We start from the raw sequence: 26,257 nt of genomic DNA, 5'->3' as shown, positions 1-26,257 counted from the left end.
CTATGACAATATACTATTAGCTTTTATCTAGATTTTAGATGTCATTTTATTTATTCTGAGCACATTTTTCTTTTAGTGGAAATATCCAAATGTTTTTCAATTTGAAACTGGTTTAACTGTGGAACAAAAAACTAAATTAACCTTTGAACTTGCAAAACTGGGGTGGACGCTTTCATGCTTACAACTTACTCAAATGGAGTCAAACCTGTTCCTCCTCTTAGTTTATATGAGAGTAAGTTGATTAATTAACTCAAAAAAAAAAAAATGGTTTGGAAAGCTATTTGGAGGTGTTTGGGAAGCTCTTCATCCTCCACTGGCGGCAGTTTAGGGTCACTCGGGATTCCCTGACCTGGCCCCAAGCGAACCACTCTTTGAAAAACGATATTCACCAAAGTAAAAACAAGACTTGCAGTGCTATTAAAAGGGAGGAAACCATTCTCTGTCATATTGCAGGACAGAAGTAGACAATAGGTGTTAAGTGCAGAGTTTAAGTTCCAAATGAAAGAAGAAAAAAAAGTAGTTGTGGTCATTTATCAGTCATAGCTTCTAGCCAATAAAAAGTAGAGATACAAACACTCGGAGGTTCTACCTTGTTTTTTTTTTTTAATGGATTCATGTATATATTGGCAACACATAAATACTGTAGCTCCAGACATCAATATATATGGTGCAAAAACGCCCATCAGTTTAGTTGCCAAAGGCCACACCATCTTTTTTTTTTTTAAGGCATTAATTAATTCCTAAATATAATTTAGCATCTTGGCAATAGTTGGTTGAGGAACACCATCTGCTGTGAGCAAGCCATAGAGGTCTAGATCAGGGGATGCTCAAACTATTTTAATGTGGGACCCCATCAGAAAAAAAAAAATTTACAGGACCCCACCAAGTTACTACTGAATGGCCGCTACATGTGTGGTGAGTGAAGTGAGCGCTTTTGTGACAGGAAGGCAGTGGGTAATGGGGGTGATGGAAAAGGAAAGCAGTGGGTGTTTACTTATACCCCTTTCACACCGCCGAAAAATCCGGGTCAGCGGCGGGTCAGACCCGGATCTTCGGCGGTGTAAATCCCTAACGCCGTGTCCCTTTACACGGGACTTCTACCCAGATCCTGACCTGGGTAGAACACGGCTAGGACCTGGGTAGAGGGCGGTGTAAGTGGGAACGCCGGGTCGGATGACCCGGCTCCCATTTACATGAATGGGGAACGTCCAACCTGCGGACCGCAGCGTCCGCAGGTTGGACGGATTGTCAGTCTGACACTGACAGCCGGCGCTGCTGTCTGCTATACTCTGCAGACAGCAGCGGCGGCGGGGGAGGGAGGTGAACGGATGCCTGTGTGCGGCATCCATTCACCTCCTGTCCAATGGCGGGGGGTGCGCGCGGGGACTGGGGGCAGCCTAGCAGCTTACCTTAGTGCTGGGCTGCCCCCAGCAGCGTTCCGGGTACGGCGGCGTCGATCGGCGCTTGAAGATGACATCGCGCTGTCATCTTCAAGCGCCTGGAAGGGGCAGGAGGGGGGTGGGGGCGTTTAAGCCCGTCCGGTGTAAATGCCCCTAAACGCCGGGTCGCACCCGGCTTCAACCAGGGTCCAAAAAGCCGGGTGCGACCCGGCGTTTTGGTCTAAAAGGGGTATTAATGAGTTATACCCTGGCCACAGACACATCAGCCTGATGATCAGCAACATAGAGTCGTGACCCCATGCTGAGGTGGTAGGGACCCACAGTTTGAGAACCGCTGGTCTATATCAACCAAATGCATGATGAAGTCACTACACATAGCTGGAAACGAATATATTTAAACATAAAGTCCAAGTTATTTGAGGTCTTCAAAAAGGTGTGCTCTTTGATAACAGATGGTGCGAGGGTCATCTTTAATCACCTAACCTCCAGCTACATTCTAATTTTCAGAGCCGTCCCAAATGCCACCATTTTTAAATTTAAAAAAATGAAAAAAAAAAAATGAAAAAAAGATCTGATACTCCAGGGTGCCGTGATTCAAAAAAGCTTGGGTACAACTGGAATAAGCGTTAGAAGGATGACCAGCGGTTTCTGGGCCTGACTGTAACAAAGACATTATTCAACTCATGAAAGTTTAGTTTTGACTCCATTATTTTTGAGAAAGTCTACAAAGCAGTAACAGTTATAGTAGAAAAAAAGATTTTATTTACAATTTTTTTTACAATATATATTTCTAGTTCAGCCAGTGCCTTGAACAGTTATATTTATACAACTATATACATAGAAAAATGATCAGCAAACTAGTTTAATACCCTGGATATTATTTCAGTATTTACTTAACCAGGTGCGTTAAAGCCGTGTTTGTAGGGGTGGGAAGCCTTTCAGCTTACCAGTTGAAGTAAATATTGCAGCGGCCAAGGAATGCCAGAGGATATGGAAGAACCAGAAAAGTACGTTTGACTATTTATTGAGATTAGTGCTCTAGATCCGCTGATTGTTTAACCATTACAGAATTTTCTGATTTTATCTTTGAAGTCCTTTCGTTTATCAATTTTCTTGATGGGTACATAGGCGTTACATTTCATGTTTTCTCAGTAACTTAAGTTCATTCCTAATTACCACATAATTCACATTTTAAAGCCAGAAATCAATATGACCACTTTCGGCTAATTACAGCTAACTTTGTACTTTCACTTTCTCCAATCTTTTTACCACATTCTATAACCGTTAACCTAATAATAATATTTAGTCTCCTTTCCTTCTACCAGACTTCTAATTCCAATTATGATATACGAACACAAACTTTCTTCTTTTTTTATACAATACACGTTTTCTCGCCTTTCCAAACGCGGTCTCTGATTTATTTTTCCCCTCCTCAACTTTTCTAAATAATTTAATGGCTTATTATTCATCAGCTCCGCCCAATTCCAGAACCCGGGGGTTGCTCCATGCAATCATTATTCCAGTGGCTGTTCTATTAATTTACTAAACAAATGGCAAAACCTGAATTCACCATTTGTAACATGGCTGGGAAGGTGTGTGATTGGCAATCAGAAGCTGAGGTAAGTAATGGGGCTTCTGATTGGTGTACCAATTAAACATTACTACATAACACTTGTAGTGGGGCAGCTCCTTGGGCTGGGCAGAGGGGGAAGGGGTAGGTGACTTTATCTTTAGTGGCAATTAGGTGGTAATTTTTTTTTTTTTTTTTTAACTACAAAACCATCAATTCATATTTTCATTTTTTAAATTATACCAGTATTCATTTTTTTTTTAGAAATCTGTAATTCTTTAAGTGACAGAGGTCTATGTACGAAGCCTTGGAGAGAGATCAAGTGGACAGAGATAAATACCAGCCAATCAGCTCCGCCCATGTTTTAGACTGGCACTTTATCTCTGACTACTTTCTCTCTCTCCAAGACTAAGAACACAGACGCCTTTTTCTTAGGAGGACAGTTATAGTAAATATAAAATATTTAGAAAGGTACATCCAGTACCAGTTCCCCCATACTGTATATAAGAAGGATCTGAACAGCTATGCTCTCCACCAGAATGGTAAAAAGTGCTATAAGTAAAAAATAATAATAAAAAAGGTACAAGCGCAACTATAATCGGATCCGAAACAAAGATTTGCTTGTGTGTGAATTCCATTATTTAAACCAGGCAAGTTCAAACTGGCATTCCAGCAGTTGTGAAACTACACATCCCAGCATGCCTTGCCATAGTTTTGGCATTCCCTAATAGCAAAACTGTGGCAAGGCATAACGGGACTTGTAGTTTCACAACAGCTGGAGGGCCACAGTTTGAACATGCCTGATTTAAACACATTAAAGACTACATACAAGGGGGTATATTACTAAAGTGTGGGTTTACCACTGTTCTACAAGGCCCTAAATAAATGATAAGTAAACTCTGATTGGTAGCAATGTGATCATCTCTTCCTCTATAAACTCCCAATTTAGTAAGTATACCCCCAGGTAACAATCTCTGATTACATAGAACCAGTGGAGACAATTGGTACGAATAATGGATTTTGTCCAATTTGAAATCTTTTACCATATGCACTTTAAATTTAGTGTGAGAGTATAAACACCTGTGAAGATTTCGGTCTCATAAGTACGTTATGCGTCAAGAGCATTCTACGGAAATATCTTCTACAATGGGAATTTTCCAGTTGGACACATTTTTAGTTATTCTGTAGCAGCAGATTTAGTAAAACCATTCAGGACACTGCAGAAGAGAAATGTTACATTTCAAACAAGGGATCGATTGACCCATTTTCCAAAATATTTGTATTTTGTAATATTAATGTTCACAGTACATTGAGGAGGTCTATAAGACCTTCGTTTTTTTCATCGATTAACGATCACAAGGACCTTAACTTGTCACTGATCTCCTTCACTCATGAATATAGAATGTCTTGCTACAAAGAATTGTTGGTCAGAGATGATTGAGGGGTTAAGCCTTTAAAGTCCTCTAAGATATCACATGTCAAACAGTCCCATGTGCCACTTGAAAAACAGCTAAAACCTTCTAATCAATCACCAAGAAGTCTGCAGGCCATGAAGGCAAGTCCTCATCTTCTCAAGCCAACTCAAAGTGGAGTGTTCGGTTTAACAAGTGCCGGTAGAACAGGTTCAAACAAAGCAGAAATATTTCTTCCACCGGCATTTGGAGAGTCTTTTAAAGCCCTTTGAACTGAGTTTTTTTTCCAACCGTGCCTTGTGCTCGATAGCACTGAGAATGGCCGTGTCAAATACCTCTTTGAGGTTTTTCTGAGTTAACGCAGAGCACTCTACGTAGGACTGAGCTCTGATTTTTTGTGCCACCACCTGAGCTTGGGCCTCACTGACAGGCCTGCCTTTGTAGCGGCTCAAGTCGATCAGTACATTAACATCGTCTCTAAGATCCGCCTGAGTTCCCACCAGTACCACCGGTGTGTGAGGGCAATGGGTGCGGATTTCGGGGATCCATTTCTCTGTGACATTTTGGAAGGAGCTTGGCTTGACCACACTGAAACACACCAGGAAGACGTCCGTTTCAGGATAACACAGGGATCGGAGGCGGTCAAAGTCTTCCTGTCCAAAGAAATAAAAAAAACGGTCAGATTTGCATTTTAAATACAGTACATGTAAAACACCTGAATGGGATCATTGGGTCGAACAAATGGTGATCGACAGTCATTAGGTCGACATACTGGAAGATCGACAGGTGTCTAGGTCAACATGGGACGAGGTCAACAGGAGCCTAGGTCAACATGGGGTTTTTCACCATTTTTTATCCCAAATTTCGACACAGTCGACATGGACACTGTTTTAAGTGCACCGCGTCCCCTCACATGGCTCACTACACTTTTATTCTCCCATCACGCCCTAGTGGATGGTAGGGCATGAAATACCACCTGTCGCGTCAAAAAAACAGTGAAAAACCCCATGTCGACCTTTTGACTGTCGACCTAACCCATGTCAACCTAGACACCTGTCGAGCTTGTCCCACGTCCCCTGCCGACCTTCCAGTATGTTGACCCAACAGTGTCGACTTAATGACTGTCAGCCATCTTATGGTCAACCCATCGACCGCATCCCAAAAAACTGAGGGCAAATATTTCAAAGGTTTACATTTTTTTAAGGTAAATAAAGCTAAACTGGTAGAACTTTCTCTTTTCTTAACACTTAATTATAAGCACAGAAAATCCCTATTTTTTTTTTAACACGGTTAAACTATTTGCAGATTGTAAGTCCTAGAAATCTTAAATCCATGTGTACATAGCAAACTAATAAAATAAAAAAAAAAAAAACATTACATACCAACAGATGTTCTTCCATATAATGGATAATTCATATGAAGTTCTGTAACTTTAATAAAGTTTTAGAGTTTACCTTTCTATTGTGGTCACTTGTGACTGTTTTGATTAACCCTATGGATGTACGATGCATTGCATTTAGAATGAGATACATTCCAAAAATTATTGGATACCAACCAGCATTGGCAACGCCAGTATGTTCTTAAAGGTGCCCATACACGGTACACTTATTGTGTACAATTAAAACTAGATCGCATCGGTTTTGCAATGCAATGAGATGAGATCTAGTACAATAAGTACGTGAAGCACATACTTTTTAAACGGTGCGATGAGATGTGTGACGTGAGCGCGCATCTCATCGCACCCAACAATTGTACCGTGTATGGGCACCTTTAGAAAATTGAAATGGAAAAGCTCTCCTGATAAAAGCGATCCTTTGCAATACAAGGACTTCTGGGTTTATGACCCAGGATTCCTTGGCGCATGTATCAGATAAATGCACCACAGTGGACACTGGAAAAGATCCAACTGGAACCTTCTCCATATACAACCCGAACCGGGTTAAAAAAAGCAGAGTTCTTACCAGCTCGTTGCAAGTGCAGGTTAAACGGGTCAAGCAACTCATTTTCTGTTCACACTATGGTGGAGGCAGCACTTGGAGCAGCGCCAGCTCTAAGCGCTGCCTCCTCCCACCGCTCCGTTGAGCCCCCTCATGACGTCCATATTGCCAGTTCGCTGCTGTAATCTGAACAGACCGCATGTGCAGGGTCGCACCGGGACTGAACCATTTCAAAGTTTTTGGAAGATTAACCATATTGTGGCCAATTTCCAGTCTCTACTGATCAATTTAACAGTCATTCATGTCAATGTTCTTTCTTGTATAGAGGGAACAACCACCTATCGCACCAGTTCTGAAGTCAAAAAAGCTTTTTACTTCGGTGTTAACTCAAATCAAAACTTTGTTAAATTAAATATTTAAGCAGCAATGTGCAAGTTTTGCCTTTAATGTATAATACCAAAGATAATAAAAGTTATCCTTTGCATTAGAACATGAGCTTTCTTGTTACACAACTAATTTCTGTAGTTTCCGTTTTATACAACACCTTGGTGTAAGCACCTTAACTTGTTGTAGGACCTAAAGGCATGCGTTCCTTTAGCAAAGCTGCAGAATTTCCAAGGGAAAATCTGTAATGGTTCTGCACCATAATATTCTGGGGAAAGCACAGCTGAACATCATGACCATCCATGGCCGGGAATATGGAAACAGGACTGTCATGAACGATTGTCAGGTGAAAATATACGTATGGAACCTTTCAGGGGACCCGGAGCTTGGGGACGTTTATATTTTTCATGAGTTGTACTCGATGTTCCAAGTCCGGTGACACTCGTCACGAGATTTCCTAGGCAAATACTAAACAAGCCTTATCTTACTGAACACATCTATATTTTTAGACCTGGCTGGAGCAGAGCAGAGCAAGAGGAGGATTTTTGCATACCTGTCCGGCTGCATCATAAAGCTGAATTCGTACAGGCGCCCCATCCACCAATACTTGGACTGTAAAACAAGAATACAGAGATTAAGTTTAGGGCTTTTTCCAACCTTAAATGGATAAACACAATCTAATTTATAAATATGAAAGTTTACTGTCTGGAACAAACGTCAAGGAAACATTTTCGTCATAAAAAAACAAAAGTCATTTTAGATCAAAACTAGAAGGCGTTTCATTCACTACCTGCACCAATGGAGCTTACAATCAGATATTTTGAAGCATGTATGCTTCGAATCACCCAGTGCAGTGGGTGCAAAGACCAATGCGAGGGCTGAAATGAGAACGCCCAGTTTCTCCCCCTCCCCTCAGGATCCAAAAGGCCCCATTGAGACAGGCGAGTCTTCTGGTCCACTACACAATAGGTTAGGAGAGACCCCTTAAATTCCTGACCCCCTGGAGTCAAAATGCCCATTATGGGGAAGAGGCCTTCAGACTTCGCTCTGCCACAAGACTATGGGTCACCCCGTTCTTCCAAGGGTTTTCAAAATCTTCGCCCTAGAGGACGGATTCTTTTTATTCTGAAAAGGAGAGAGCCTTAGGAGACTAAGGGGCACATTTAAAACGGGTGTAAAAACAAACAAAAAAGTGAAACCATATAAATGAAAGCCTTAGCCCAGAAGTGGAAAAAAAAATCCTCGCCCCATCAGAAGGCCAGGGCTAATTAAAAAATAGTGCATCCTGAAAATACTAGTGCATAGGTGTGCCCAACGCCAATGCATGTTTAGGCACCCCTGGCACAAGAGGCACCAAAAGTCATGTAGCATCTCTGGTTACAGGCCTCTTAGAAGACCAAGTGACAGCCTACCACTACCTGTAAGCCCACCAGCGTACATAGGCGGCACCTATGCTTGATCTTAGCCGATAGGTTCTCTGCCTATCTTACAATCCATATTCCTTAACACATTGACACACACACACACACACACACACGTTAAATGTTCGTTAGAATCCACTTAACCTACCAGCATGTTACTGGAGAGTGGCAAGGGAGCACAGTACCCGGAGGAAATCTTAGCAAACAAAACATGAATCCAGTTTGGTCAGGACTTGAACTCATGGCCTTAGTACTGAGGCAATAATGCCAGTCCCTACCCCAGTTGTTCTGCTTTCTATTTCAATTCCAAAAATCAAATCTAAGGATTGCAGGCAATGTTCCCTCTAATTTTACGAAGGGTGTGTGCGGCAAAAGATTTTGGCTGTGCAACTTTGGAATGAAATTTAAATTTTTGTGCGTCACTTATATATAACTGGAAAATGACGTTCAGCATTTGTGTTAACTTTACTTCAAAATGATATTAAACATGTAAACATTCAAAACACAGCACACAATGTAGTTAATGGGTGAAACACACATTAATTGAGTCGACAACTGCAAAAAGGGTCCACTGCTGATTTGTGCGCTCTGTTGTCATGTCTGTGCGCACGCTCGTCGAGTTGTGTGCGCGCGCACGTGCGCACAGCTTAGATTGAACACTGATTGCAGGTTCACTTTCTCATCCAATTGCCTGTATATATTGCTCAGTTGGGCTATACAATTCCCAAAATTTTAAATAAGACTGTTCAAAAAGTTGTACGTATGTCCATTCTGAAGCGATAATAACACGAGATGTGACTAGAAGTATTTCACAGCTGGAGAAAGCAGCACGACAGTCAATTGTGATCTATTAGTATGCTCCGAATCGCTCGCTCTTCCTTAAGTGGTGAAGTCACATCATACATCTTCATGTACGTGTGTGCGTATGCTGTAGCACCCCCACCCAAGGAAGTATATGTAATACATCAACTACAATGGAAAGGCCAGTTTGCTTCTCCTATACAAAACTACTACCACCATTTCTGTATGATTTTAATGAGCATTTAGATGAATAGATACTGTATATCGTAAAAGATTGGGTCTCTCTTCTGAGCATGTGCCCGCCAGGCCATGCCACCATATTATACGACGTAGTGTTCCAACCAGTGGCGGAATTTACGGGTTGTAAGTCGAGGTGCAAAAGCTTGGTTGATCGGTAAATTCTTGGACGCCCAAAAGATGTTTTGCTATGAGATGCAACCATACATAATACTTTGTAACAAAGAGTTACAGTAAATAAACCACTAAAAAATAGCTTAGCTAATGCGACTACAATAATCTTTATACCCACGTCCGCTTACTGTACCCAGTGTGCCAAGCAGAATAGGGGAGGTAGTGTTTCCCTAGCAAACAATTGCTGGGTACTTTAACAAAGTAAACAGATCAGCATAAAAAGGAAAAAACAAAAAGAAACAAAAAGACAGTATTAAGGCCAGAGTACATTGATCACACGGGAAACCAAACCAAACGTAAGCACCAAACACAAAACAAAGTGAAACTGACTTAAAAGAAATTTAAAGAAACTCCCCGCTGTGCAGATCTGCATTTGAAACCGAAAGAAAATCTGAAATTCAAATGGTCTTGGACTCTGGACAATAGGAGAGCAATGGGAACAATAGAAGGTGGCTTTGTCTGAATAAACATTATTTCTTCTACAGTCTGCGTTTTATAGAAACTTATCCGGATGGTCACAATTGTGAAGCTACAGCTGAGATGAAAAATAAATAAATAGCCGTAGTTTCTATAATACTACTGTAGGTCTTTCTAAAAGGGCCTACACACTGGGAAATTGCGATCTGAGCAATGCTAGACCGCTCAGCACACAGAGAGGTGTCAGCGCTGTGTGCTGAGCAATCTGTCCGGGCAGTGTTCTCCGGTGAGAACATGCACCCTGCCTGACGATTAATACCCCTTTCAAACCAAAAATTCTGGATCCGACCCAGCATTTGGAACAAGGATCCAAGCCGGGTCGGATCCGGGATTTACCCTGTTTAAACTGCGGTGCCTGCCCGCAGTGTAGACGTAGGTGGCACTTGGAGAGGACATCATCTCCAAGTGCTGGGACCGTGGTCATCCCCACCGGGACCACTGATCGCCGCGCTGGGGGCAGCCCAGCACCAAGGATGACCCGGCATACCAGTTTATATCACCCTCTAACCAGGTCCTAGCGGTGTTCTACCCAGGTCAGGACCAGGGTCGAAGTCCCATGTAAAGGGACACGGCGTGACTTATTCACACTGCTGCTGACCCGGGTTTTTGAGGCGGTGTAAAAGAGGTATAACTAGATTTATCCAGCATGCTGGATATTAAACAATGGACAAAAGTGATGAACAGAGCACACATCGCTACCACCCCTACACACGTCGCAATCTGAGATTGCTTCGAAAACGCCCCTACATCGCTCCGTAAGTAGGCCCTATAACGCGTAACTGTGTAGTCGTCACTGTGCACCTAAGTGAACTGGGCTGACAACGAATAAGCATTACACTATATACTTACCAAACATTTTTCACCTGCCGCCTTGTAAACTATTTTAATGTCATTCAAATGGGGTGGAACGTCAAAGCCATTATATAGTCATTATGGATATAAATACAATGCTGATTTTCAGCTCTTTTCCTAATGCCCAATATAAATACATCACCTGCAACACCTACAGTAGATCACAATTTCACAACAGAGGTTACTGCAGACACTGGGACACAACCCCCTACAGTGCGAGAACCCAGCTAGGTTTTCCGGTGTTTGTTAATCACAAGTCTTTGTCTATATAGTCATTTGCATGTGGTGACAAATGATGGGAATAAACCAATTGCACACAGTCTAACCTTATCGCGGTATGATGGAATCCTGCTGATGGATAGGGCCTGAACGGAAAGCTGGTATCACCGGATAATCTGATCGTTCAGTCCCATTGTTCTGTTTGGTGGCTGTAGAGCAGGCACTGATTGGCTACAAGTCACAGTGGGGCAGATGTATTAAGCCTGGGACAGTGATACAGTAGAAGGTGATAACGCAATACCCAATCAACCCCTAACTTTAATTTTTATTAAACACAGCTGATTGGCCGAGCAAGTGTCATCGGGGGAGGGTAAGGAGGCTATACTCCATATAGTGTGAACAGGACCCGGATCACTCAACCGGGGTTACCTGTTCACACTGCACAGCAACTTGGGTCTGACCTGGGATTAACCCGGGTTAGAATGCCGGGTTGCTGGACCTGGGTAATATGAATAGGCCCTTTCACACCGCACGTCAACCCGGGTTATTTGTGCGATGTGAAAGGGGTATAATTAGATTTTTTTTTTTAAAGGATCATATGGGACTTTTGTACTTACAAAGAACTGCAACAATCCATTCAGAGGCAAAAAAAGTAAAACATTTTAAACACACACTCACACACACACACACACACGTTATAGGACACCTAGTCCTGGGTGCTTATTTTCATATGGTCAGTCCAAAATTTACAAAGCAACTACAAAATATTACTACAGATCACCAGGTAATCAGGTCATTAGGTCAGACAGCTCAGATCTATCCCGTTTGGCCATCTACTGTACAAAGAAAGCGAAATCCTCACCAGTCATTTACATACAGTACAGAATAAATTACAATGATGAGTTTTCCCATAAGCAGAGCATCACATGCAAAGTGAAGGGAAATCAGACAATACAGGGGTGTGGCTTGTCACTCGTGAAGCTTGCTAACTCCTGGGAAAATCAAATCATAACCACGGCAGATAGGCGGGGAACCTGTTTAACCGGAAACGCTTTTGTCAACCGATACTAGCAAACTGAATGCATGAGATGCGGTGTTTGTTTTCTGCATTAACCCTGTAGCATGGATATTATATCAGTGCATTGTGTATATTGTGAATACAAACAGAATGCATTTAAACTAGAAATGAACGGACGGTGATGAAGTCATTTGATACAACGTATAAGATATGTAGTGAGTGGGCCACAAAGTGGACACACACGGACATTTGGGAATGTTAGCGGTGCCGATATTTCTTCAGCGCTTTACAGAGAATATATGAACATTCACATCAGTCCCTGCCCCAGTGGAGCTTACAATCTATATTCCCTACCACATGTACACGCACAAAGACATTCTAGGGTTAATTTGTTGGACGTAAATTAACCTACCAGTATATTTTTGGATTGTGGGAGGAAACCGGAGTACCCGGAAAAAACCCACGCAAGTACGGGGAGAATATACAAACTCTGCACAGTTAGGGCCATGGTAGGAATCAAACCCATGACCTCAGCGCTGTGAGGCAGTAATTCTAACCATTACACCGTCCGTACTGCCCCGTATATATAACACATGGTGGGAATAGAACCCATGACCTCAGTGCTGTGAGGCAGTAATGCTAACCATTACACCGTCCGCGCTGCCCCGTATATATAACACATGGTGGGGATAGAAACCATGACCTCAGCGCTGTGAGGCAGTAATAGTAACCATTACACCATTTGTACTGCCCCGTATATATAACACATGGTGGGAATAGAACCCATGACCTCAGTGCTGTGAGGCAGTAATGCTAACCATTACACCATCCGTACTGCCCTCTATATATAGTTTGAGAATATATATATTTTTTTAACTTTTTTTTTTTTTTTTAGAATTTACTGGTTTCATTCTGCTCAGATATTTAGGGGCCATTTGGTCATTTTTTGTACCTTTAAAATTATGTAAAAAAAAAAAATTCTGCATAATTTTATGTATTTCCACTATGCAACAGCCTTATCCAGGAGCCTTCCATAAATGGCCTGAAGAAGGCTAATTAGCAGTGTAGACCACAGTCCCCGTTAATATCAGTGAGATCTAATAATGGACACATGGATGATGGGGGAAATGGTTTTGTGGGTGTTCTGCTTCTGATGTAGCAGTTAAGGATTTGTCTGTTCCGGCATGAAACAATAGCTGCCCAATATTTCCGCTTGTCCCAGGATTTCTACACATTTTCAGTTTTGCACCCAGTAGACATTTTACACAATTAAACCAGTATATTTGGGCATAACCAGTGTGAAAGGAACAGGCAAACCTGCACCTCTCGCCCCATCGAAAGGCAAGGGCACACTGCATCTATAATGGGTGCAAGGTGTGCAATGTACACGGTCCCACACAACACACACCCATTTACGTCATTCACGTCACCAGCAGTGCAGCTGCAAAATTCACTCAGAAAATGGCCACCGCAGTCATTTTCTGGTGATTTGCACTTGCGTAATAGCGGTCCTTGGGAACGCAGTGCTTGCGCCATGTTCTTGGAGACCTGCGCATGCACAGTAGTGTAAACTGCAATGCCAGAAAACAGGGGGCCCAATCACAGCCTGCGCAAAGGCCCTCTCCTCTTAACGCGCCTCTGGACGACCGATATGGCAAACTAAAGCAATTTTATTGTCCCCAATAAATGTATACAAGTGAATTTAATTAAAAAAATGCCATCACACAATATCCACAATAACCCAACGCATCTGCAATATATAGACCATTTGTTGCTGGAAGCCATAGATGAAGTTGCTTATGAAGATTTTATATAGCCGCACTGCAACTTCGTAGCAGCCAGAAAGCTTCCTAGTGTGAACTCTGACATCCCAGCGGGGGACAAAATGAGGTGAGAAGACTCAGATAGGGACAATTGTCCTGGCAGGAAGGAGTTCGCTGGTGGCTTTGTTCAGAAAGTGTCATGCTCCCAAAAACTCTCTGCATGACACCTCCTGATTTTGTCACTCCAAACTGTAAGAAGAAGGACCAAACACTTTACGCTGGGGGCTTGATTCAGAGTTTTCTGAGACCAGCGAGCAGGTTTACGCAGCTCCACCAAATGCACTCCCCGCGCCCCTGTGCATGACCGCAAATGCATACGCAGCCATGCACAGATGGGGGAAATCAGCCACCATCAATGATTTTCCCCTTGCTTGCAGCGCTGACTAAGTCTACACTCGCTCAGCACGGTGAAGGCCGTCAGGAGGAGGCCGGAGATGGCGTCAGCGAATTTGCAGCACAGTGAATGGGTCTGAATCTGGCCCAGGGAAAACAATGGTAATTTATTGCCTATACTGCAAATAAAAACCACAAAATATATTTTCAAGCACAAACTGAAAAAGATTAAAGGCCCATATACACACAGGGCGATTTTGAGCTGAAAGCCTCACAAACTTGGTGTTTTGAGCGGCTTTCAGCTCGTAGCCGCCCAGTGGGTATGACCTGGCAATGAGCGCTGCTGCGCGCTCCTGCATCATCACCGCTCATCCGCTTGTATTACCAGCAAATGAGCGGCTTTGAGGACAGCTATGTATAGTGCTGCGCTATGCAAAGCCGTCTGTCCCCCTCGCTGACCGGGCCGGGGGAAAGCCACTCAGTGTGTATGCACTGAGCGGCTTTCCCCCCAGCGATGACAGCGATCATCTCGCCCAGTATGTGTATGGACCTTAACACACACTATAGTGCAATACATAAGGCTTGCAAATTTAACGTATAGATTATTATTAACCGGTCCATGTACATTTATAACAATCTCCTGTACAGCAATTTATGAATGCACAACATCCACCCGGGTCAAGACGTCAGCGGACAGGCAGTTACCCGGGTCCGAGGTGCGGTGTGAAAGGGGTAATACATTTGTACTTCACAGTACAGCAAACCCTTCTAGACAAGGAAATACTGGAGCAGTGTTATTACTGTGCAAATATCCTATATTTTTGGGTCAGCAGACGACATGTATAATCCCTGATATTTGTCATTAGAAAATGATTTAGCATTAATAAAAGTTTGGATAACTTACCAGAATAAGTGTCTAGGGCTGTTGGCTGGTATTCGGTGGGGTAGCCGTTTATAGTGTAGCTGACCACCAAACTGGTCTTGCCCACTGCCCCATCGCCCACAAGGACACATTTAATACCAAGTTCCTGGCTGTTGGGTCTGGATGAATTTCGCCTCCTAAGAGACCCCGATAAGTCTGGACTCGACCTCTTGGCCTCAGAACAATCCAGCATCACTTGTGGTGGCATAATATAGGTCCAGGATCCAGTGCAGGATCTTCAGTGACAACCTGGCAGAAAAACCCCACTCGGCTGTTTTTCATGGGCCACACAGTGCTAGTAATTCCTCACAGGAGCCTGATCACATCCTCGGTGCATTGCCAGAGCATCCCTCCAAACAGTTTCTCACACTAGTTATTCGGCCCAGGTGTGACTGTGTCATGATCTACTCTTCCTCTGGTGTGAGCCGGCACACAGAGGCTCAGTCCTACTTATACCCTCCCTCCCAGCATGGTAATTGGAGACATGTCCTCAGCACAGCAGTGCTGTAATACATTGGTGCTTAACAATGCAGGGTGTCAGTTTTAAACTCCCTCGATTTTTGTTGTAGCTTTTACTGTGCAGCGCTGTGTACACGGACAGCCGGGTTCACATTTTACTGACGGTTTTATTTTTTTAATTTCAAATTTCTTTCCTGATAAATAGGCTGCTTAATTATTGCAGGGATCCTGTGCCGGAGGCAGACAGCAATGCCATCTGATGATCCCTTGGGTAGGATCCGGACAACTGGTCTACACCAAAAAGGTTGACACCATTAGGTCGACAAACAAGAAGGTCGACATACAAAAAGGTCGACATGCAAAAATGTCGATGTTCAAATAGGTCGACGCAGGCATTAGGTCGACATGGGAAATGTCGACAGCCAAAAGGTCGACATGTGATTTTTCACTTTTTTGGAGCCAACATTTGCCGACAGGCGGTATTTCACACCCTACCATCCACTAGGACATGGTGAGAGAATAAAATAGTGTGCCCAGCGCAGCGAGGCACAGTGCCCGAAGCATGGCGAGCGTAGCGAGCCATGTGAGGGGACAAGGTGCTGCGTTTTAGTGTCCATGTTGACTGTGTCGACATTTTTAACAATTTTTTTTTAAAAAGTCAAACTTTTGACTGTCGACCTTCCCCATGCCAACCTAATGCTTGTGTCTAATTTTTTTGTATGTTGACCTTTTTGCATGTCGATCTAATGGTTGTCAACCTTTTTGGTGTAGATCCCTTGTCCCACACCCCCCTTGGGTATACGGTCGTTAGGTGACACATATAAGGATAACATACATTGGGTCCACCACTGAAGGTCGACATGGCTTAGTACGACACAACTTGACATGGCTAAAGTCGACAGGGTTGAAAAGTTGACACGATACAAGCATTAGGTCGGCAATGGCTAGGTCCACAGTGAAAAGGTCTAAATTGTCTTGGAGCCGACATGTGCCGACAGGCGGTATTTCCTGCCCTACCATCCACTATGGGGTGGAGGGAGAATAAAATGACGAGCACACTTTGACAGTGTCCATGTTCTCCATGTCAACATTCGGGACAAAAAGTGAAAAACCCATGTCAACCCAGCCATTGTCGACTCAATGTTTGTGTCAACCTTCCAACCCTGTCAACCTTAGCCATGTCGACCAATTTCATGTGTCAATCCAATCCGTGTCAACCTTCTGTGGTCGACCCAATGCATGTTGACCTAATATTGATCAACGCAATGACCCATCCATGAAGTATTAGGATCCAACATTGCCGGGGTAGTGTAATAATGACGTGTTGGATACGGACTAATGGTCTTTTTTTTGGGAGATTTTGCATTCAAACTGCATGTGATTACACAAAGGCAGAATCACACGTATAAGGGCAAATCCCAGTCAGAGTCAAATGTCGGCAAAGCGTCGGCACTTTTACAGCGATGACTATAGAATCCACTGATTTACTGATTTATTGGATTTGAAATGTAAACATGAGATCGAACTACAAATCCCCCAAATAACAAATAGCAGGCAGGTGATAGGACAGCCTTGGGTGACTGGCAGGTCGGACTTCCAATAGGAAGTCACAGTGAAGCCAGAGCGGTCTCACAGGCTGCATCTGGCTTCACGGGATACGGTCACTATGTCTACAAGCATTAGGTCGACACAAGCATTAGGTCGACATGGGGAAGGTCGACAGTCAAAAGTTTTTTGAACGACATGAGCCGACAGGTGGTATTTCATGCCCTACCATCCACTAGGGCGTGGTGGGAGAATAAAATAGTGTGCCGAGCGCAGCGAGGGGGCGTGGTGCTATGTTTCAGTGTTCATGTCAACTGTGTTGACATCCAGGACAAAAATAATGTGAAAACCCCATGTTGTCCTTTTGACTGTCGACCTTCCACATGTCAACCTAATGCTTGTGTTGACCTAATATGACCATGTTGACCTAACCCATGGCGACCTTCAGTCATGTTGACCTCGAGTCATGTCGATCTAGTGGTGTCGACCTGATGCTTGTAGACCTAGTTGGTGTCTATCCAATGATCCCATTACGACTTCCCTTAGGCTGAGCACAGTGGCGGATTTTACCTGGGGGGGGGGGGGGGGGGGTTAGGGGGTGGTATTCCAAAAGCTGGGACTCTCCCCCATTGGTGGACACTAGTAGCTTGTCTCTACTGTGCCCAGAACCATAGATATCAGCCTTCCAGCAGCTGGTTACTGCTCCAGCTCAGGGGCGGATTGGGAATTAAAACCAGGCCGGGAAATATCTTGAGGCAGCCCTAATGGGGGGGTGTTGTTGCGCGCCGGAGGCACGCCCATTTTTTTTGGGGCATGGTCTATCAATATGGGGGTGTGGCCTACTTCAAAGAGGTCACACCCAATTTTTGCCGCTGTGAGGGCATGGCTAGTGGCTCTCTGAGCTGCTGGCTATGTCCCCAGCCCCTCAAGCTGCAGAATAGGCGCATGCGTACAGCGTTTATTCTGCAGCCTGTAGGGCTGGGGAGATAGAGACAGGGGGTGGGTGACAGGGGGTCTCCCAACACAGTAGAGTGGCAGGGTGGAAGAAGATGCAGGGAGGGAGGGGGGGGGGGGGACGGAGGGTGGTGTAGAATGCTGGGAGGGGAGATGCAGAATGGCTGAGAACGAAGGGAGTGAGGACTTACACAGGTTGGCACAGGACGCAGAGTGTGAGGGGGGCATGGTGGCACAGGATGAAGGGTAGAAGGGGGAATGCAGAGTGGCAGGGGATGCAGGGAGGGGAGTCACAAAGTGGTGGAGGATGCAGGGAGGGGAGACAGTGATGCCCATTATACATATGCCACACACCGTGATGCCCATTATACATATGCCACAGTGGCGTAACTAGATACATGTGGGCCCCATAGCAAAAGTTTGTAAGGGCCCCTATTTATCACCTAATGCTGAAAAATGTGTACAGCAAATGATACTTTGACAGGCAAAGTGGGCCCCTCTCAGCTCTGGGCCCCATAGCAGCTGCACCCCCTGCACCAATGGTAGTTACGCCCTTGGGGATGCCCATTATACATATGCCATACATCCTGATGCCATTATACATATGCCGCACACCTTGATGCCCATTATACATATGCCAAACACCCTGATGCCCATTATACATATGCCACACACTGTGATGTCCATTATACATATGCCACACACCTGATGCCCATTATACATATGCCGCACACCGTAATGCTCATTATACATATACCACACACACCATGATACCCATTACAGATATGCCACACACTGAGATGCCCATTACATATTATGGCACATAAGTGCTGTACAGATAATATTATTACCAGTTATTTATATAGCGCACACATATTCCACAGCGCTGTACAGAGAATATTATTACCAGTTATTATATAGCACACACATATTCCGCAGCGCTGTACAGAGACTATTATTACCAGTTATTATATAGCACACACATATTCCGCAGCGCTGTACAGAGACTATTATTACCAGTTATTATATAGCGCACACATATTCCGCAGCGCTGTACAGAGACTATTATTACCAGTTATTATATAGCGCACACATATTCCGCAGTGCTGTACAGATAGTATATTTTTGGAGTGTGGGAGGAAACCGGAGTACACAGAGTAAACCCACGCAAGCACAGGGAGAACATACAAACTCCACACAGTTAGGGCCATGGTGGGAATGGAACCCATGACCTCAGCGATGTGAGGCAGTAATGTAACCATTACACCATCCGTACTGCCCCGTATATATAACACATGATGGGGATAGAACCCATGACCTCAGTGCTGTGAGGCAGTAATGTAACCATTACACCGTCCGTACTGCCCCGTATATATAACACATGGTGGGGATAGAACCCATGACCTCAGCGCTGTGAGGCAGTAATGCTAACCATTACACCATCCGTACTGCCCCGTATATATAACACATGGTGGGGATAGAACCCATGACCTCAGCACTGTGAGGCAGTAATGTAACCATTACACCATCCGTACTGCCCCGTATATATAACACATGGTGGGGATAGAACCCATGACCTCAGTGCTGTGAGGCAGTAATATAACCATTACTCCATCCATACTGCCCTGTATATATAACACATGGTGGGGATAGAACCCATGACCTCAGTGCTGTGAGGCAGTAATGTAACCATTACACCATCCGTACTGCCCCGTATATATAACACATGATGGGGATAGAACCCATGACCTCAGTGCTGTGAGGCAGTAATGCTAACCATTACACCATCCGTACTGCCCCGTATATATAACACATGGTGGGGATAGAACCCATGACCTCAGCACTGTGAGGCAGTAATGTAACCATTACACCATCCGTACTGCCCCGTATATATAACACATGGTGGGGATAGAACCCATGACCTCAGTGCTGTGAGGCAGTAATATAACCATTACTCCATCCATACTGCCCCGTATATATAACACATGGTGGGGATAGAACCCATGACCTCAGTGCTGTGAGGCAGTAATATAACCATTACTCCATCCATACTGCCCTGTATATATAACACATGGTGGGGATATAACCCATGACCTCAGTGCTGTGAGGCAGTAATGTAACCATTACACCGTCCGTACTGCCCCGTATATATAACACATGGTGGGGATAGAACCCATGACCTCAGTGCTGTGAGGCAGTAATGTAACCATTACACCGTCCGTACTGCCCCGTATATATAACACATGGTGGGGATAGAACCCATGACCTCAGTGCTGTGAGGCAGTAATGTAACCATTACACCGTCCGTACTGCCCCGTATATATAACACATGGTGGGGATAGAACCCATGACCTCAGTGCTGTGAGGCAGTAATGCTAACCATTACACTGTCCGTACTGCCCCGTATATATAACACATGGTGGGGATAGAACCCATGACCTCAGTGCTGTGAGGCAGTAATGCTAACCATTACACCGTCCGTACTGCCCCGTATATATAACACATGGTGGGGATAGAACCCATGACCTCAGCGCTGTGAGGCAGTAATGTAACCATTACACCGTCCGTACTGCCCCGTATATATAACACATGGTGGGGATAGAACTCATGACAATGCTTCTTTATTGAAGATTGCAACCTTTTGTACAAAAATATATACCATTTCATATACAGTATAAAATATAATTTCACATAAATTTACAAACATCAATTTGATCCATATCCCCATACCTTCCCACCATCCCCCCACCCCCTTTTTTTTTTTTTTTTTTTTTTTTTTTATTTCCCACCTTCACCACCTAACAATCTTATACAAAATAAACTTTCCTATTCTGTACTTTCTCCTGATCCTGAGCTCCACCATTTCTCCTTCTCCAAAACATCCACCCTGACCCATACCCTCTCATACTCATACCTTCCCATACATCTCTCCTTCCACTCCACTTTTAAACTTACCATCATTTTTACCTTATCCTCCCGTCCTTCCATCTTCATTCATTCTCACTACATTCATTCCTATTATACCTCTCCTCCACCTTCACCACTATACCCATCACCTTTAATACAGAACACATTCATTACCCTTACCCACAAGACGCCTTTCATCTCTTCATTTACTCCCCCCAACCATTTTCTCCACCTACATTTATTTTTTAAGTGAAGGATCTGGTACTAGCAAAACATGTATGTAAAACATTCTTTTATTTCATATTCCATATTCCCCCTATTTTGTGTGAAAATAAAAAGAACAGAGTCCCAGTATGTTCCAGGTTCTACTATTTGCCACCTACTAAGGAGGTTTCAACCGGCCCCACAAGCGAGACCAGCTGATGGCATCCAGCTTCTCCTTTTCCATTTCCATCATTACCTTCACCTCATGTAGAATAAGACCCACCACCGTCCTAACAGGGAGGATCTTTTGTCTCAATATAACATGACACCGTGCATTCCACATGTGATACCTGACTGCTAAACTAATCATATAAATTGTGCATAAATCAAAATTCCCATAACCTTTGAATGCCCCATAGACCCACTCCGGGTAACTTAGCCCCGAAAGACAAGGGATCCCTAGAGCAACTGAGACATCTTGATAAATGTTTACATTGAAGGGACATTTAAGAAAGAAATGGTCCATTGTCTCCTCCTCCCCAGGACATTCCTCACGTGGACAATCACGGGTATTGGCACCTCTAAACTTAATATTCCCTTTAACGTAAAGTCTCCCTTGGAAAGAAAGCCAGGCAATGTCTCTAAACTTCAGTGGGATCCTCTGCTCATTAAGCAGTTTCAACCCAGCTGAACAGACATCCCCTGGGCAATCTCTCAAAGCCAGTGGAGCATAAAAGTAGGTCTGCAAGATCCTCTTCCCCATCTCCTTTCTCGAGAGATCTCTCACATCACCCACCTTCAAACTCCACTTGGTAATCATCTTTATGGATTGAATCACGTAAATCGGAAGGTAACCTCGCCTGGTCCAAGGTCTTCCCATCCGACCACCATCTATCCATGTTCTAGAATAAGGAGACATCCATTCCATGAAACCATGTACCCATCGAGGGGGGTTGTCTAAAAATAGACCTCCCACATTCAATTTCAAAAAAGTTGTTACAAAAAGGACTACAGGATTGACCATTTCCTGGCCCCCTTCTGCCCTCGATCTGTACGTGATTCCTCTCTTGACTATGTTCATCTTGTTTCCCCAGAACATCTGAAAAAACACGGAACATAATCTAGACCACAAAGACTGAGGCAAAAAACAGACATAGCTGATGTAAAGGAACATTGGTATCAAATAAGTTTTGCAAATGTCAACCCTTTCTCTCAGGGAGAACTTGCACCCTTTCCAGAAATTGACCTTCTTGGTGACATCATCTAGCTTTCTTCCCCAATTTAGCAAGGAATAATCTCAAATTGGATGCCTAATATTTGGATGCCTAATATTTTGATACTATCTTTAGGCCTGGGGAGGGTGTCCGGGAGAGAAAATTCTTTCCCTCCCTCCCCCATCCAGAAAACTTCACACTTGTCCTGATTTATCTTCGAACCAGACGCCTCAGAAAAATCAGTCACTAGTTGGTTGATGTCACTTGCCTCCTCCTCCGCTGACAAGACCACCGTAACATCATCTGCATAGGCTACCACCTTTAGAGTACACTCCGGTGACAGCTGCACCCCTTCCAACCTGCTGCTCTCAATCCTCCTCACGAAAGGATCAATTGCAAACACGTATAAAAGAGGGCTCAGGGGGCAACCCTGACGCACACCCGAGCTTACCCCAAATTTGGGCCCTACCCAACCATTCACAAGTATGAAGCTCTCGGCCTCTTTATAAAGAACCTTTAACCAATTGACCATTTTTGACGGAAAGCCATACCTTTCAAGTAATTTCCAAAGATACTCATGATTGACACGGTCAAAAGCTTTAGATTGATCCAAGGCCAGCAGGAATTTTCCTTCCCCCCCAGCCCTGCACCGCTCCACAGCTTCCCGGACACCAAGGACCGCACTAAAAGTGCTACGCCCCTTCACTGTACAGTGCTGGGAGGGGGAGAGAAGCCTCTCAGAAAACTCCATTATTCTGTTAAAGAAAACTTTTGCCAAAATCTTCCTGTCCGTATTAAGAAGAGCGATGGGGCGCCAATTCTCAATACGGGCTGGGTCTTTTCCTTTGGACAATAAGATTAGAGCCGACCGTCTCATGGAAGGAGGCAGATTTCCTTCCTCCAAACTTGCATTGAACACATCCGTGAGACGGGGAGCTAATACATCAGAGAATTCCTTATAGAACTCCGATGTTAGACGTGACTTTTTTGATGTCAAACCATCAATTGCTTCCCTAACTTCCTCTACTCCAATCTTATTGTCCAAACACTCAAGAGAGCCATCTGGCTCCATCAGACCTGGTGTCTCCCTCAGAAAAGTCTCCATCTTCTCTCTGATAGGTGCTTGCTCAGACAAGAGATCAGAATAATAGGCTCTAATGACTTCCAGGATGCCTTCCCTCCTCTCCTGAAGCACACCCCTTCCATCATATAGGCCACTGACTTCTCTTGCCTCGACGGCTTTTCTACAATTCTGGTAGGGATCCGGTGAGTGGTATGTACCATAATCCCTCTCCAGAATCAAAGATGCCAATCGGTTATACTGAAATTCCTTCATCTGAGCCTTCACCTGGGAGATTTCCCCACCATCTCCACCCTCAGAGATCAAGAAATCCAATTTCCTTTTAAGAACATAGTAGGCACTCTTTTTTTTCAATCCTCTGTTTTTAATCAGTCTTTTGAAAAAACCTTGGACCTTCTTTTTCATTTCCTCCCACCACTCTGATTTACTCCATCCTGCCTCCAACAGTGATTCATGATCCTCAAAGAGACCTCTGAGAGACTGCTTCACACTCTCTTCCTTTAGGAGCTCTGAGTTCAGCCTCCACAGACCCCTCCCTTTCTGGATGGACTGTGAAGCATTCAATGAAAAACTAAGAAAGCAGTGATCTGAAAATTCTACTGGCTCCACCTTGGAAGGCAGAGTTTTCGAATTTGTTTTGACAAAAAATCTATCTATTCTACTTTTATTCTGACCGCTATAAAAAGTGTACCCAGTGAGGTCCGGAGTATGCCTAATATGGACATCCACCAGACCAGCCTCTCTAACCATTCTAACTAAATAATTTGCATCATAGCCCAAGGTCCTACTGCTTCTGGTACCTCCTCTGTCTTTGGTTCTTACAACAGTGTTATAATCACCACCAAAAACGACCTGTTGGGCTGTGAATAAGAATGGTTTTATCACCTCAAAAAGACATTTCCTATCCCAAGCTTTTTGGGGACCATAGATATTGATCAGCCTTAGGTCATGTCCTCTAAAGGTGACATCCAAAACCATACATCTTCCTACTTCAATTTCTATGATTCTGTGCACGGTTACCATGTCGGAAAAAAGTACCGCCACCCCAGTATACGGCTCGGCCGCAAGAGACCAGAATGAGGGCCCCCTACTCCATTCCCTTTTAGCCTTATGCAAGGCTTCTAGGGTCCTCAGTCTGGTCTCCTGGAGGAAAAAGATGTCTACCTCTGCTGTTCTAAAAAAATCAAAAGCCATGAACCGAGCTCGCTCAGAATGTATAGAAGCCACATTAATTGTGGCACATCTTATGGGGTGAGGATCCATGCAAAAAACCATAGTGTAGGGCAATACCAAATCCTTTACTTATTTACACCAGACCCACCACCATCCTTACATTCACCACCACCCAACACATCCATATCCTCAGCCATACCCTCAGACAAACCATCATTCCTTTTTACAGGATCAGGAGGCCTGTCTGAGACATTTAGCAAGTTGACTCTGTTTCTTTCCGGGTCACCTTGCTCTCCTTCATCCCTTGTCACCACCTCTCTGTGTATTGTTTCATGCTCCCCTTCTCCCTTTTTCTCTTTTGAACTAATTAATTTTACCACTTTCCCTGTCTCCAAGGCTACTTTTTCTATTTTCTCCCCGTTTCCTTCCTCCTTCTTACTTTTCTTCCCTTGCGTTTTCCCTTTCTTATTTGCTTTTTTCTTCTTTCTCTTCCCTACTTCTTTCTCAACTTTCCTAAGAGCTAAAGTCTCCCCTTCCTTATAGACTTCCTCCTCCTCCTCCTCCTCCTCACTATCCTCATCTTCTTCGGAAAAAACTAGAAACCTGTTGGATATGCTCACTATCTCTTCATCCCCTTTCCTTTTTGTGGCACTTTTCCTCTTCCTCACTTCCTGAAACTGTTCCTCCCTTTCTGAATCTTTGTCTCTTTCCCAAACTACCAGAGTCTCCTCTTCTACTGTAGCCTTTTTGAATTTCCCCTTTGTTCCCGCTCCAGGTGTTCTATCCATATGGCGCATAGATTCTGGGCATCTACTGTAGGGATGCCCCTCAAGGCCGCACAAGTTACATTTTACTATGTTACACGACCTCGAGGGGTGACCTGCCTCGTTGCAGAGGGAGCATTTTACGTTTCCACATTCACTGCTCATATGCCCCTCTTCGCCACAACGAAAGCAGGTCCTTGGCTGGCCTGGATAGAACACCTGTATACGGTCTCTCCCGATATAAGCAGCCGAAGGGAGATGTTTTGTCCTTCCTTCAACTTGGTGTAATCTTATCTGCACAGACCATGCACCTCCCCAGACTCCTAAGGTGTGTCCAACCTTAACCATGTCCCCTATCCAGATGCATTGTCTACTCAACCAGTACTTTATGTCGTCAGCTGGGATAGTTTCATCCCTCACCAATATCCTTGCTCTGACATTCTCTGGTTTTGACACTGATACAATTTCATAGCCCTTATAAGCTTCTTCAAATTTTCTTACTTGCCATTGGTCTACAACCTCATTCATTTTCCTCATAAAAACAAAACTGAGATCAAAAATTTGAGACCTTTCTGGATGAATACATGCCGTTAGGTCATGAGCACTGCAATCCAGAGTAAAGATTAAATTAAGAAATTTTTCTTTTGTGGGGACCGGATCTGACTGAACCCACTTAAACTGTATCACATTTCTCCTTCTCTGAATTACACTCTGGCTCATGACCTGACTTTGTCTGTCTTCATTTCTTTTATTTGTTTGTTTTATCATATTGGCATAAGATATAGGTGCTGGCATTTGAATTGGGTCTGGAGTTCCAAGCTCAGAAACTCCAGTACCATCACCGGCTTTTACCTGCACTTTCTTTGTACGGATGTTTTCTGCAATCAACTTGAAAGCAGCCCCAGCTCTTTCAGGTACTAGTACATCCCCATATACAGTTTGCATTATTTGTGCCTCATCAGCCTTTAAATTTGCC

At 44.0% G+C, this 26,257-nt stretch overlaps 1 protein-coding gene across 1 annotated transcript; it reads right to left on the bottom strand.

The window, feature by feature from the left end:
* Positions 1 to 2,202: 2,202 nt before the first annotated feature.
* RHOV (ras homolog family member V) lies at positions 2,203 to 16,582 on the bottom strand. The gene is made up of 3 exons (XM_083167170.1): positions 14,963 to 16,582; positions 7,257 to 7,315; positions 2,203 to 5,035 (listed from the first exon to the last, which is right to left on the bottom strand). The coding sequence occupies exons 1-3, from the start codon at positions 15,186 to 15,188 to the stop codon at positions 4,595 to 4,597; spliced, it is 726 nt and encodes a 241-aa protein (XP_083023296.1). The 5' UTR covers positions 15,189 to 16,582; the 3' UTR covers positions 2,203 to 4,594.
* Between the last annotated feature and the right edge of the window lie 9,675 nt (positions 16,583 to 26,257).

The sequence above is a fragment of the Crinia signifera genome, chromosome 12 (genome assembly GCF_055691185.1).
Source record: "Crinia signifera chromosome 12, ASM5569118v1, whole genome shotgun sequence".
Classification (NCBI taxonomy): Eukaryota; Metazoa; Chordata; class Amphibia; order Anura; family Myobatrachidae; genus Crinia; species Crinia signifera.
Note: the sequence above shows the minus strand (reverse complement) of the source record. Positions and strands in the feature narration are given on the sequence as shown.